The sequence below is a fragment of the Mauremys mutica genome, chromosome 4, assembly GCF_020497125.1.
Source record: "Mauremys mutica isolate MM-2020 ecotype Southern chromosome 4, ASM2049712v1, whole genome shotgun sequence".
NCBI lineage: Eukaryota > Metazoa > Chordata > Testudines > Geoemydidae > Mauremys > Mauremys mutica.
Genome location: NC_059075.1, coordinates 33,172,996 through 33,188,751, shown reverse-complemented (window position 1 = coordinate 33,188,751; position 15,756 = coordinate 33,172,996). Strand labels below are relative to the sequence as shown.

General features: G+C 37.7%; 1 protein-coding gene across 8 annotated transcripts in view; it reads left to right on the top strand.

The window, feature by feature from the left end:
* TTC8 (tetratricopeptide repeat domain 8) overlaps positions 1-15,756 on the top strand; it is a 92,166-nt gene that overhangs the window by 66,366 nt on the left and 10,044 nt on the right. For all 8 annotated transcript variants that reach the window (XM_045015117.1, XM_045015116.1, XM_045015119.1 and 5 more), the window contains 4 exons: positions 1,104-1,148; positions 7,250-7,335; positions 9,333-9,420; positions 13,826-13,936. In XM_045015117.1, the coding sequence (XP_044871052.1) occupies positions 1,104-1,148; positions 7,250-7,335; positions 9,333-9,420; positions 13,826-13,936 (330 nt within the window). The remainder of the gene's footprint in view (positions 1-1,103; positions 1,149-7,249; positions 7,336-9,332; positions 9,421-13,825; positions 13,937-15,756) is intronic.

Genomic DNA, 15,756 nt, shown 5'->3' with positions numbered 1-15,756 from the left:
GATGTCTGTGATCATAGACTTAATTATTTAACTCCAAGTTTGAAGTGTACAGTATAACTAACAGCTGTTCACTGCTGGCATCCAGCACTTAGAAAAATGATTTTTTGGAAATTATATTTTTTAAATAAATAAGATCAGAAGACAGATTGGTACCTGAGTAATAATATATCAGGTTTCACGATAGGTGACTTTGCAGTGTTACTACCTGTGCTATCAGTTCTGTAAATAAACAGAGGACTTCAGTCTCCATTATGGTCAACCTAATATCTTTCACCAGCAATAAATTCACTTGAAAAAGCAGTTCAGGTCAGAAAAATGTCTTTGTAAAAAAAAAAAAATCAGAACTTTTCCCACCTCAAACAATCTTTTCCCTCTGTATATTCAGTCTTGACTGTTTATTTTTCTTACCATAATACATCTATATTTAGTAGTACTGCAGAGTCAACAGAGCTGTAGAGGTTGAGATGCATTCTCTTCTGGATCCTTAGACGTGTTTGCCAAGTTTCAGATGCAGAATGTTTTTACTAATGATGTGCAAACATGGAGAAAAAAAGAAATCTGGATTTTCGGATTCCGGAATGGTTGACTATGAAGTGTCAAACTTTAGAAGAGGCATTTTTCACTCGTGAACTGAACAAATTTGAGCCCTGGTCCTTAAGACATATGCCTATGCTTAAATTCCATTGACTTCCAGACTACTTACAGTGCATAAAATTAAGCATGTACATAAGTCTCTGTAGGATCAAGCTCTTTCCATAAGTAAAGAGACTATAAACAGGAAACCCCACAATGTCACTTTCACTTCTAGATTAGACACTTTAAAAAAAATGTATTTTTAAAAACCAAACATTATAGACAATCCAGGTAATTTCATGTACTATGTTGCCAGGAGATAATTATTTTTACATTCATAGTATATCAGTAGATTCTGCTTATCTAACTCAAAGTCCATTTAATGTTTCAATAGAATTATGTGTAACTGTGTTTGCTATTTTAGAGTAGTAATTGGTCATTATTACATTCTGAGAACCTAAAGTGTTTCTTATATAAGGTATTAATGTTTTTCTTCAAACATGATAATGTCTCAACTGTTCTTCTGATAGGCATTGTTCGAATACATTTTTCACCATGAAAATGACGTTAAGAATGTAAGTAATCTATACAAAATACATTTTTACTTGTACTAAATCTTATTCTGCCATGTCTGTCAGGTTTCAGCTGAACTAAGGCTTCTAGTGTTATTTTAGTTCTTAGGATTGAAAAATTGCAGCTTTAAGAAAATTCTTGTTCCAAGAATGAAAAAGTCACCAATACTAAAATGTTAATGCCTTTATTTCCGAAGTCAAAATAGCATATACCCGCACTACCTCGAGCAGAGCTAGTGCACTAAAAATAGCCGTATAGCTAGGGTAGCACAAGTGGCGGCTCAGGCAAGCTGCCCTAACTATGTACCTGCCCAGACCCCCTGGATATGTACTTAGGCAGGTAGCCCAAGCAGCACTGTCCATGCGACCCCAGTTACACTGCTATTTTTAGTGCACTAACTCAAGCTAGTGTGGCTATATCTATACAAGCTGGATATCACGCCCTTTCTTCCAAGTGTAGATGCAGACTAAGAGTGAGGGAGAATTGTTTGGGATGGTATATGGGATAATACTGTAATTAGTAATAATGGATTGAACTTAAAATCAGGTAAATTACTGGCAGAGCTACCATGGGTAAGTCTGTGTGTGCTGGAATCACACCTTTAGCTCCAAGTGTAGACATAACCACAGTTTTATACTATATTGAACAGTCACCGTTAAATTTGTTTACCTGTTGTTTAACTCTTTAAAAGTTATGTAAGCTAGTCTTGCAAGTTTTTTCTTACCAGCCCACACAGGTGAAGTGTGTTTTGTTGGATGAGTAAGATATAAAATTTATTATAACATACAAAGTATTTCTGGCACATTCATCACCGTGGTATCTGGTAGGTTGTTCTTGGAGCTGAAAAAAAAAAAAAAGTTCAGATCAATTTTACATGGTTCATTAAGCATTTATAGGCTTTTCTGCAAGACCTAAAGATGCATTGAGCAAGGGGTGTTTTCAGGGGAGTGAAGATTAATTAAATTCCCAAGTTGCTTCTTCCATTATGCCATTTTGACTGTTTTCAACTAGTGAAGCAATAATTACCAGAAAACAAATGGTTTGTGTTGATGTAGATCAGAATTGTTTTCAGATGAAATGCTATGAATTGTTTAATCTGGCACTAAATTATGTCACTCATATGCTCTCTGCCAGTTTGATTGCACGGGCCTTTCTTGATATGATTGAATTTCAGTATACTAGCATCCAAAATACAACCAATCAGTGAGTGTCAGAAAGAAACAGAACGTGTAACATGTTAATTGCTACTAATTTACTTTGACATCAAGGAAGTGGGATTTTTCTGATGCCAACAATGATGGAAATACATATTGTTTACCAAGAGGAACTCTAGTCCACTAGTGACAAAGGGCTAACATGAAATTAATATAAATGAAAGTGAAAATATATCACTATATGCTTCCTAATGTGATTTCATAGATTAAGTCAAAGGCCAGAAGGGAACATTGGGATCATCTAGTCCATCTCCTGTATAAAACACAGGACCTAGAACTGCCTCAAAATAATTCCTAGAGCTTATATTTTAGAAAAAAAATCCAATCTTGATTTTAAAATTGCCAGTAATGGAGAGTCCACCACAACCCTTACTAAATTGTTCCAATGGTTAATTACACTGTTATAAAATTTACACCATATTTCCAATATGAATCTGTCTAGCTTCAAGATCCAGCCATTGGATCATGTTACTCTACTAGCCCATTATCAAATACATGTTCTCCATGTAGGTACCTACAGACTATAATCAAGTCACCCATTAACCTTCTGTTTGTTAAACTGAATGATTGAGCTCTGTGTGTCTGTTGCTATGGCTTTTTTTCTAATTCTGTAATCAATCTTGTAGCTTTTCTCTGAACCCCCTCCAGTTTATCAACATCCTTGAATTGTGGACATGAGAACTGGACGTAGTATTCCAGCAACCGTTACATCTTTGCCAACTACAGAGTTAAAATAGCGTCTCTACTTGATATTCCCCTGTTTATGCATTAAAAGACATATTAGCCCTTTTGGACACATTGTTGCACTGGGAACTCATATTCAGCTGATTATCCACCATGATCCCCCAATATTTTTTATTTTTTGGAGTCATTGCTTCCCAGGATAGGGTCCCCTCTTGTGTAAGCAGAGTTTTACTTATTGTTGGGGCACCCCTATCTGGTTGGCTCTGGGGATCAGCTCTCATCCAGTCTAGCACCTTCTTCTGTTGCTCACTTGCCCTAGGGCCCCCTCTTGCTCTCCAGGACTCAGGGTACTCTCTCTTCTTGACTCAGCCTCCATCTAGGTCACTATATCGTTTTCTCTTTCCAAGGTATCAAAGTCCTTCTGAACAGTCTGTCCAGATGCTGTCACAGGCAGTCCTCCCTGCCAGTTCTAAGTCCATGCCACTTTCCCAGTGGTTGGTAGGGGAACCCAGGCCCGCCCACTTCTCTGGGTTTTAGCCCAGAGACCCTATAATCAGCAGCCAAGCTCTACACAATTTCTGCCTTCGCTGCTCTTTCCCTGAGCTTCTTCCTACTCTGCATTCTACAGACTTTCTTCCTGCAACTCCTCTGGGTGAACCCTTTCTGAAGGGCTAGGATACCAGGGCTTTTGCTCCTTTCTGGATCTCCTCCAGCCCAGCTCTCTGTGTCCAGAGAATGAGTGTGGACTCCCTCCCTACAGCCCCTTTTTGCTGCAAACTTCCTGGTTTTATAAAAGCTCAGCCTGCCCCTGCACAGCTGGGTTTCATCATCAATTAGCCTTTCATCATCAATTAGCCTGGCTCTCCCCAAGGTGCAGCCTATATGGTTAATTGGCTCTTTCTGAGGCCCTTAACCCTATCAGTGCTGTGTGGTATGAACACCCCCATCACAGTGCCTTCCATTCTTTGTTCCTACATGTATACATTTAGCCCTATGAAAAAGCATATTGTTTGCTTGTGCCTCATTTACCTGCAATCCAGATTACTCTGTATCAATGTATCATTTTCCACTCCCCTAATGTTTCTGTCATCTGCACTTTATCCATGATGATTTTATGTTTTCTTCCAGGTCATTAATAAACATGTTAAATAGTATAGGGCCAAGAACTGATCCTTGCTGGCCCTCACTAAAAACACATTTTCAAAGATGATATCCTGTTAAATCTCAATGTAGTTGTAATCAGTTAGACATCTTTTAATCCATTTACTTTGTCATGTTAATTATGTATTTTTATAATTTTTTAATCAAAATGTCATGTACCAAGTAAGATCCCTTACAGAAGTTTAAGTATAAGATATCAACACTATTACCTTTACCAGCCAAACTTGTAATCGCATCCAAAAAAGATATCAAATATTTACAAATAAGATGGAAAAATATTAGTAGAGAAAGGGGATCTTTGCTCTCATTTTGCCCATTGTGAGGGACTTGCACTGTTGTCTTCTGCAATATAATTTTAATAAACAAGCCTTAAGTCTTTGTTTCCCACCTCCATTTAGTCCTCAACCACTCCTTTAAGTACTGCTGAGTTCCTTGTCAATTTCTATTAAAGAATACCATTGTACAGTTGTATGCAGATTTGATTAAACATACACAATATAAAGTATTTTATCTATATTAATAGCAAATACAGCAAAAATCCACTGACTACCAGTTTTTGAGATAGAAGTGGAGGAAAGCACAATATTTCTTTAATAGAGTATTTAATACTTTTTAAAAAAATGTATCCAGTATCCCTTTATTTCACTTAATGAAAAATAAATACCTATTCTCGGAGGAAATTATTCCTCCATTATTGCTGTTCACTCTTGTTTCCTTTTGGGATCATTCATCAATAACTGACTCTCTTTAGACACTGAACTATTCTTGATTCTCATTTTGTGGACTAAACAGTGTGGGCTAAATGTCAGTGAAAATGGGACAATTTAAAAGCCTTGCTCAGAAATTGTTCATCTGCTGCTTAGCTCATTTCAACTAAAGAGTGGACCACCAGAGTCTGACATGCTTGAAAGTTTAGTGATGCTCTCATTACAATTTGTCTTAAGGAACAGCAGCAAATATACTGTATACTGGTTAATAATCCCCGCCCATAGTATTGCCTTGGTATTTGCCAACCCCCAGCAAAGCACACTGGGTGGGTGAAGGAAAGCACACTATGTTCTATTTTTATAACTGCATTTTTAAAAATGTATTAAGGCAAAGAATGTTAACATACACTGTAGTTGCTATGCTTGTCACCAAAATACACTCAGGACATTTCTCTTCACATGCGTTGATTGCATTTTAGCCTTTTCTCATTGTAATACCTATTTCAAATACATTGTGAGCAGGCATGTAATTTGACATCTTATGTAACCCAATAAACAAACAAAAATTAAGGGAGGTTTCAGTCTTAAGTGTCTTCCAGATATTTAAATCTGTCCCCCTCTCCCCCCCCCCCAGTTACAGTGGCTTCAGGTAGTGAACTTCAAGTTTTTTTACATTGGTATAACTAAGGTGATCTCATTTTTCATACTACTGTTTGCTAATGAAGCAAAATTATAGTTTTCTGCCCCTCCCCATGAAACTACAAAGAAGCCAAGATCCTAATGGAAGGCAAACAATTTTATTTGTGGTCAATATCATTCACATTGGTATGAAATTAAGTCCCAATCCTGAAATGAACTCTGAACAACTAGATCTATGCATAGCACCACTGAGACTAAAGATTTCAGGATTTGATGGGTAGGATTTGATCAATATGTTTCCTTAGTTTTTCTGGAGGATTACACAAAGAAAGTCTCTCTCTTTCTAAGAATTGAATATGCTGGGACAGGTCCTCAACTTATGTGAAGCGTTGTAGCTTTGTTCAAGTCAATGCAGCTATGACAATTTTACACCAGCTGAAGATCTGGCCTGCTGTCTTTAAAGCTGTCCTAATTGTGCTAGCTGCAGGAGCAAGCAACTGGGAATAAAAACCCAGAAACACTTGCCACTTGGTCAACCTAATATTGGCATTTCAGATATACAGCTATCAGTTTTTTCTGTATTGTATACACAAGAACTTTATTAGTTTACTGTAAAAATACAACAAAACAAAAACCACACACATACAAAACAAAACACATACCCAAGAAACAGTTCTCTACTGGCCCCTGGTTTAGCTACTCTAATAGGAGTCTTCCATTTCTGATTTCTGTGGTTCTATGAAGTAGTTATGAAGAAATCAAGTCAATTCTGAGCTTCGTGGCCATGTATGTCTATTTTCATAATATTTTGTTTAAAAGCTTTTTAGACTATTTCTGGTGAAACTGCTATAATGGAAGTGTAGCTTTTACTCTGACATCTTATGTTATGATGGAAAATGGAATTTCAAACAATTCTGCAGCTTGTATGTTTTATAGGCTTTCAATATAGTATAGACTATGATTCTTTCAGCACAATATGCCATGACCTGAAATCAGAAATTAAAGAAAAAAAGATAAACTAGAGCATCTTTCTGATTTTTAATCGGTGGAAATATGACCATTCTAATGGTCCCTGTTCAAGCAAAATGTGTTGAATAGCATACCTACCTTTCAAACATCCCTGATTGTGGAGGATTAGGAGGGAAAAAAGCCTTCCTATTTTTTTCCCCATACTCATTTCCTGTGTTATAGGAAACAGAAAACCAAGGAAAGCAGTGTTTCCCGTTGCACACATTTGAAAGTGCACTGTACTCAAGTGATCCAGGTGGAAAAGGCCTGATATCACCAAAACCAAGATAATTTGTAGACTATCTCAAGCAGAACTACCTCAGCACCTTTTTCTTTTTCTTTTTTTTTAAGTTCAAGTCGCTTTTAGTAAATTTCCCTCAATCTCTGCAATCTCATTAAATGTGTTCCCAGGTTCCTCTTTTGCATTATGTATAACTGTTAAAAAGCATGTATGATTACATCCTGCTGTAATCCTTTCAAACATTTTATGATTCAATCTTCATAGAAATAAAGTAATAATCCTTCCGTAGTCTATATGTAAAAAACAATGTCTGTATGTACCAAAGCATCTTATTCAATATTTTTAAATTTTGCTGTTCTTTAGAGCTTGTATTTTTCTTCAGTATTCTTTGTTGAAACCTGGAAATGCCAGTTTTAAGGTGTGGGTGTGTGTCTGTGTATTTTTTAAAGGCTTTAGATTTGGCAGCACTTGCCACAGAGCATGCACAGTACAAGGACTGGTGGTGGAAAGCCCAAATTGGGAAATGCTACTATAGGTAAGCCATTTTTCTATTCTTCAGTGGTTGATTGTGATCTGAGGAACATTAACTTTAGTTTCTTATAATTGTACAGTATTTCCTAAGCTTCAAAGTCAAATTGTATAGAGGTGTTCGTATAATAAAGTAGTTAAGAGATGGCAATATAATAAAATTAGAGCTGGACAAAGTTGGAATTTGTTTTACAGGAAATTCCAAAAATTGTTCCATTTTGAAACAAAGAATTGAAATGTCCTAGAAGGAAAATAAAAAAAATAAAATAATTTTGAAATAATCAAAAGCATTTCATTTAGAATATTTTGAAACAAAATTGATCTTGGGAGCACCCCATGGACTCATGTGAAGCTGGGAGCCTAGAAGCCCTGAGAGACATGGCTGAGCCCGGAGCATTGGAGCTTGGACTCTCAGGGTTCCTGCTGCAGAGATGGAAGCAGGCCCTGCTCTAGCTGAGGCACATCCAGACTCATGGTTCCATGGCAGGGAATCTGTGAACCCCTGGGTGCCTGGCCCCGACACAGCCCATATAGTTCAGCTCCTATGGAACCATCAAACCTGGAAGCCATGTTGTTCCCAGCAGCCCACCAAGAGAGCTGGCCTGAAGCCTGCATTGTAGGCAGGGTTCCATCCAGAACCCTGCCTACATATCACCAGAAATTCAGTGGATCCAGTCCATTTCTGGAAAACGTAGACAAATTGGCATTTTCTGGTGAAGCAGGGTTTGAGCTTGACTCGTAATTTAAATAAAATGGTTTCATCTTTCAAATAAGGAGGCTAACTAGTATAGTATATATTTCATTAATAAGGAAGACTACAGTTTGGGAGTATTAATGAAAAAATGAGCAGACCCTGTCCCACAATCTGAGATAATCTCGAGGCTCCAATATTATGAGCACTGGAGCTTCCTCCTTGTGTTTGTCACAATTATATGCAGGGTTGATAACAGCTATTAAGGTTGCTCAAAACTTCCTAGTACAAGACGCTGTTTCCAGTCGCTTATAATTTTGCCAAATTTTAAACATGTTCTCCTTCCACAGAAGTGGCCTGACCTAATCACATCTGTTGGCTGCAGAACTTTTCTGAAGAAGTTCCAAAATTATATTTCAAATTTCTAACCACCAGTTTGTCAGAAGTTTGACTGCCAAGTGTTGAGTCAGACTGAGTGCATCACAAACATTAATGGATTTATTTTCACTGCACACTGTGAGATGAAGGATATTATCCCCATTTTACAGATGGGAACTGAAACACAGATTAAAGTCAAAAGGATCTATAAATTTTGGGTGCCCAGTTTGAGACACCTAGGACCTGAGATTTCATTATACAGTACTTTATATGTTTAGACTCATCACCTGTTGACTTCTGTTGCAGTTGTGAGTGCTCACCATTTCTCCAGTGAGACTGCAGGCAGGCACCCAGAAAGTCAGGAATACATAGTGACTACCTCTGAAAAGTTTGGTTTAAGTGACTTGCCTAGTATTATATAGGGATTCTGTGGCAGAGAGAGGGATAGATCCCATTTCCCCAGGCAGCATTTGACTGCCTTAATGATGAGACCATTCTTTTTCTTCCTGCTGTCCCCAGCTCATTCACTACACACATTCCAACTTCTGGAATAAATGAAGCTGGGGTCCTAAAGACAGGTTCCTTTCAATACATGACCCTGATTTACTCCCAGACTAGATCCATCCTGCATACTGAATGAGGCAGGAGTCTTGTGGAAAAAATAGTATGTGATCAAAAGTGTGTCAGTGCAAATGCACAAGGGGGCTGAATTAAGGTTACAAAGGCAATTCTGGCATTTCCTAACTTTTGAACTTGGATTTTCTTTTAGCAGGTGCGTACGCGTGAACGATTTTTTACACCCCCACCCATCCCCACATTACTTTTGGCACTTTAATGAGTTCTTTTTAATTTGTTTTTAGTGGATAGTGCTTTGTTTGAACAAGTTATATTATTGTTGAATAAAGAACTTTCTGTATGTATCTATTATCTCTTAGGTTAGGATTGTACCGTGAAGCAGAAAAACAATTTAAATCAGCTCTCAAGCAGCAGGACATGGTAGATACAATACTGTATTTAGCAAAAGTAAGTAGATATTCTCAAATCAAATTAAATCTGCCTGCTTTAGAATAACTTGAAATTCTCATCTATACATGAAAATCCAGGGGGCAGCCGAGCTGGGACTATCCAACATGATACATTTTTCAGATTGTGTAGCTTTTCAAATCCATTAAAAAATGTATTAAAATAAACCAATCTTTTCAGAATGCAATTAACTTAAACAGCAGAACTGACACAAATAGAACAAGTTATTTTTCAGACTTCCATTGTATAAAATTTTAAATTTGTTTTATTTTAAAGGATTATTGATGAGCTTTTTTGGCTATACGTTTTTCCCCACAACTTGTCTTATTCCAGATCTTTAATATCAAAATGGTGATGAATGGAGTGGGAAATACAAAAGTCAGTACTGAAAACAGAAGACTCACTAGATTGTTGTTGCCTCAGGCTCAAGCATTCATGTACTTCAGACTATGACCTCTACATGGATTTGATAATTTGTGATTAGCAGAACTCTTTACAAAAGCAAGAGCATAGTTTAAGTACTGGATTGCTTTGTGGTGTGTGCAAGTCTCGAAGACACCATCTTCTGTTTATGTTCTCTCCGCCAGCAAACCCCAATCAGAATTATACAGATGAGGAATGATTAGAGTTGCTGTATTTAACGTGTAGCTATCTGATTTTTTAGGAGAACAATGAAATAAACCAATAAGGGTGACTAGATAGATCTAAAAACTGGTTTTTCAACTGACATCAAAATAAGGGGAATTTATTGGTAGCCGTCAGAAAGACCTTGAAATTGACAACATTGTATCATAAAGATATGCAAAACACTTGAAGAAACGTCATCAGGAACGGCACCAGGGTTTCTGGCGCCCTAGGCAGAATTCGGGAGGAGGCGGCATTTTGCGCGCTCCCCAGGGGGCGTGCAGGAGCTTCCGGTTCTGCTCCCGTCGCGCCGCCGAAGGACCCTCCGCCGAAATACCGCAGGCGACAGCAGCAGTCGTTGCCGAAACGTCGGCTGTAGCTCAATTGCCTGCCGCTGTTTTCCGCTGCACGTCAGCGGAGGGTCCTTCTTCAGCGGCGCGACGGGAGCGGAACCTGAAGCTCCCACGCGCCCCGTGGGTAGCGTGCAAAATGCCGCCCCCCGAATTCTGGCGCCCTAGGCGATCGCCTAGGGTCGCCTAATGGAAGCACCGGTCCTGACCATCATCACCATTCAAACACCAAAATTGTTGTTTATGGTAGTGCACATGATGTTCTAGACATTTTTCCAGACATTCAAGAAGAGACAGGCCTGCTCCAGGAAACTTGCAGTCTAAGGACTTGTCCACACAGTTTGTGGGCAGAAAGACTGTGTCAAAGCACACTACAGAACTTTTAGTATGTGGTAGCAGGGTCCACATGGCCAGTTGGCATGCAACAGCTTTATACCCTGGTTTGCTTTGCACTAACTGACCATATAAACAAGCCCTCAGGGTATCTTTTGTCTAGGAGCTTGAATAATAATAACAATGAAGCCATGACTGCATGGGCTTTGCAAGCCTATTCTAGTGACTCGCCTCTGCTGCCACAGCTTCACTACCATTGTTATTTGAGCTAGCTAGATTGAAGCTACTCGAATACGTCTACATGTGCTGCAGTTATTCACTTGATTGCACTAAAGATGTTACGTAAGGCAGCATTTCCGCAGACTTTGGAAAGCTGACACACCACCCCCAAGAGAAGGAAACCTATTTTCCCCTCCTGCTTTTTCAATACAGCTATTAAAGGCTTCCCTAAAATAAGTGATTACTCAGAGTACATGCATAGCTTTTTATAGTATGAGGCTTCCTCTGTACTTTGAGTAGTGAACTAGCATCTCGGTTAGCAGCAGTTCATATCAGAGAGGTATTGTTTCAGGCTCTCTGCAAAATCAGGCAGACATCAGTATCAGCTACATCCTAGTCACATTTTAATCACCATAACAAGTAGAGATTTAATTTAAAAAAAAACTTGAAAGTTGAGATTTGTGAAAAACTAACAGTTTTCTGCACATCAGTCTGGCTAATCCTGAGACCTTCCTCCTCCACGCTTTGAGAAACATTGGTTTAAGGCCAGAAGACAGGGGAAGGGGAATAAGAAATAGGGAATTGTTTTGTACAAGTCAATAACTCCAAGGAGTCAAACTATTTCACGACTGCAGAGCTGGAAATGGGACTTTTACACCAGAGAACTAGGAGGTTCCCAGCTCTCCAGAAGGGGCAACATTCAGCACTTTCTGTTAGCTCCAGAAGGACACAATATGTCAGACTTAAAAGTCATAGCATTCTTATCATTTGAAAAGCTATTTTTAGAGGTTTTAAAAATTAATTTTATGCCCCTTAGGCTTGTGCAGTTTTACTTCTAGTATAAGGAAAGCTGAGCTTTACAGGTGGATGGATACAAAATAATAACTATTTTAAAGACTCTCTCAGAAACAGTTCTAAAATGGTATGTAAGTTACGGGGTACATGCAGGGTGTGGTTTGTGTAAAGCGTTTATTGCATTTATTTGGGATGACTTGCATAAGTCATTCATGTGTTTGCCACATTGAGTAATATGATCATCCCAAACTCCTGCTAATTAAAAAGCTATACCCACTATCGGGTATTCTCTTATCTATATATCCTCTGCTGAAGCTCTTTAGAGAGAGATTTGATTGTAGAAAGCAGTTGATGAGAAATAGTAAAATAAATTCAAATGTTAATTAAAGAAAGGAAAATGCGCATGACATAAAATGGAGACATTTCTTTCAAGTTTAAGGCTTAATGCAGATATTAAATCCATCTGAAGCTGCTCTGCAGATTATAAACTGAAATGTATAGTGAATGCTCTGAAGGCTGCTTTAGATACAACACAAGTGTGACATCCACAGATGGAATGTGCTAGGAATAGATTGTTGATGTCCCATTGCTTAAAATGTCTGCTTAATTGATACTGTCACTTGTGCAGTCAGGGTCTAGCAAACTGAAGAAAAAAAAAAGGGAAAAAAAGCAGCAGCTAGCCTCAATCTTCTTTATTCCTTCTCCATAGGAAGGAATTATTTTTTCTTAATATAGGAGATGCTAGTAAATATCAGGCAAATTTTTTCCACTGATCCTACTGTTCTAATTCTAATTTTACCATGATCAGTATGAAACTGCAGTCCCTTACTTGAGAAATACTTGCTGTCAATTAGATCATTAAAATTACCCCATTGTCACTTTTCAAAGAATGCTGCTTTGTGTGTGTAAAGCATATATCTGTTCATAAATAATTAAAGATTTGACCACAATAACTTTATAATTTGCATTCAGAATTCCCTGCATGGATCCCAAAAGCAGAAGAGCTGTATTGTGCTGCTAACTGTGGTGGTTTCTTTAATTTATAATGTTGATGCTTTACTCCTTTGGGTCACTTATTATATTCAATAACACCAAGGGCAGCTATTTTTCCATTGTTCGTATATTACAATCAAACGTTATTTACTATGTTATTCCACTAGCAGGAGCACTTTAAATGTGTCTTGCTTTACTCTCAAGTATATATAGCTGAAACACTTTTCTACTGAAATATGAGTAATCAGCTTGGGGAATTGAATGGCATGAGTGATTCACGTAAAATATGACTTTTTTTCTTCTCTGTAATTGATTCAGATGTGCTTCATTCCAGTAGTCTCAGAAAGTTATACCATCTGAGTGCTGCTTAAATGGTCTTTGTGACATCAGTTGATGGTCTCTTTCCAATTATAATGTAGTTCTTACAGGGCAGGTCTCCACATCACTATTAGCACCATACTGGTATTACCAGCACAGAAACTAAAGATCGACAGGCCATGAACTATCTTTTTGCCTATAAGGGATCATCTTGTCTAAATATGACTGGAGACATTTTGGCAGAGCAATATGAGGAAGCTTGCAAATATCACTGTCCACTTTGTCATTTGGCCAGAGTAGAAGACTTTCCATGAATTCTAAAATACAATCTTCATTCAAATTCCTCTTGAGACTCACTTCTTTTGTGAGGCTCAAAAATGTGACCACTATAATTTTTTAGATTAATATGTTTAAAATATTTAAGGTTACATCATCTTAATCTCCCAGTGCACATTAACTTTTTTTTTGTTTTGTGAATTATAGGTCCAGGGACCTATGTTATAAGTAATAAATATAAATATAGAGACAGGAAATGTCTTGCTGTGGTTCTTGTACAGTTCCAGGCATGTTTTTAGCACTTAAATAATTAAGACTGTCACATTTTTAGCATCACTGCAAGGATTTTCCCATTGATGCTCCTATGACTATTTGAGATAATGGCTTCTGCATCAAAAGAAGATTATATCGCTCGCTGGTAGCACTTCTTTCGTCAAACAGCTGTCTGAGCATTAATATCAATATTTGACATTTATATGCACTTTTTCTTTGCTCAGGTGTATTTTCGGTTGGATCAGCCTTTGACAGCTTTACATCTTTTCAAGCAAGGATTAGCTAGATTTCCTGGAGAAGTGACCCTTCTTTGTGGGATTGCCAGAATCTATGAGGTATGCATGTACTACACTACCCCTAATGCAAACGAGATTATCTTTTTATGCAGGAAAAAGGACCAGAAGTTCAATATGCTTTTAAGGTCATCAAAAATTCACTTTATTTTTCAGCATTACTAATGTAAAACAGGTAATGTTACAGAAAATCTATCAAAATAAAGACAGCCTTATTTGTTCAGCTGGTTAATTATACCAGACAGACCGTGCTTTTCCTTGTTCAAACACAAACAAATCCACATTAAATCAAGTGTTGCATTTCCAGATTGTCTATGTAGTTCTATGATTAGCTCATACATTTTTCATTGACCTAAAAGAGAAGAAAAGTGCTGGTTTCTCAAACGGCCTGTTAGTAGTTTTTTAACAGCAGGATAGTCTACAGAGCAGCACTGTCTTCCTTAGTACTATTAAGTCATTGTGAATTAGTAAAGTTGAAATGTGTCATAGCTTAGGTGGTATTTGTTTTAAATGTAACTACCGTATACACTCATTCATAAGCCAAATATTTTTGATAAAAAAGTGATGCATCAAAGAGCGGGGGTTGGCTTATAAACGGGTCTACACCAAAATTTGATATTAAACTCTATGGAATCATTGAATTGAGTATCTAATACATTGTCGTTTTGTTTACTTGGAGCGTCTGCAGGCATGGACCCCCTCGGCTCCCTGTGGCCGTGGTTCGCCGTTCCCAGCCAATGGGGATCCGTGCCTGTGAGCGCTCCAGGTAAACAAAACATCCAGGCCCACTAGTGGCTTACCCTAACAGGCCAGGAGCCAAAGTTTGCCAATCCCTGAAATATAGAGTCGGCTTATGAAAGGGTCATACAGTTTTTGCTATTTTTACCTAACCATCTTGGGGGGTCGGCTTATAAACGAACAGGCTAATGAATGAGTATATACGGTACTTTTAAAATAGAACAGTGGTTTCGTTGTAGGCTGATAATCAGAGGTAGTTGCTTTTATTTTGCATTAAAGAAAATGCTGCCATTAAACAGAGAAGTATTGAGTTTTATATTATTGTAGTTTGCCTTGTACACTGAAATGGCAATAAATCTATTTCAAAGTATAAACAAGAAGTCATCCATTTTTGCCTAATATCCATTTTCAAGGTAAATGTTTTTCGGCTTTTTATAAAGAAAAATCTGCAATCCTTTTTCTGGTCTTCCTATCTGAATCTTTAAACAGTTTGAGAATAATAATGTGGCATATTATTCTGTAGACTATCCTTAACATTATGCAGCCTTTTTATGAATTTTTGTACTGCAGTCTGTATTAGATATTTCTCTGCACCATTGTTATAAAAAGATGTTTGTTTCTGTACTGATGGGCCTTGGTGTGTCACATAACTACAGATTTATAACTTAATTAAAGATTTGTACCTTCGCATACAACCATTCAGCTCTCTTTGCACATGCCTGGAGGGACATGTGTACCAAACACCTTCATTGTCACTTTCTCCTTAGGCATTAGAAAAAGAGAAGGTCTGCCACTTTCCATTTGCTCCAGGTTTTTAAATGATCATACTATTATTAAAATTTAGTATGTTTCCTTGTTTGAGAAATGTAAATTTGCATAAGTTAATTTGCTACAGTTTTATTGTGTGATAGAACAGGTTTTAAATTGACTGTTTTCAGTCAAATTGCTCAGGGTGGTAGTATGATACACTCTAGGATGGTTTATGAGCAATAGGGTAGAGGAACAAACTGCTCTCTAAACAAATAAAAACACTTTTTTAATGACCTCTACCTTTTGTACATTCACGCATCTTCCACAGAAGGCGGTTTCTCTGGTGACAGTAACCCTCAAAGTACCTGGGACAT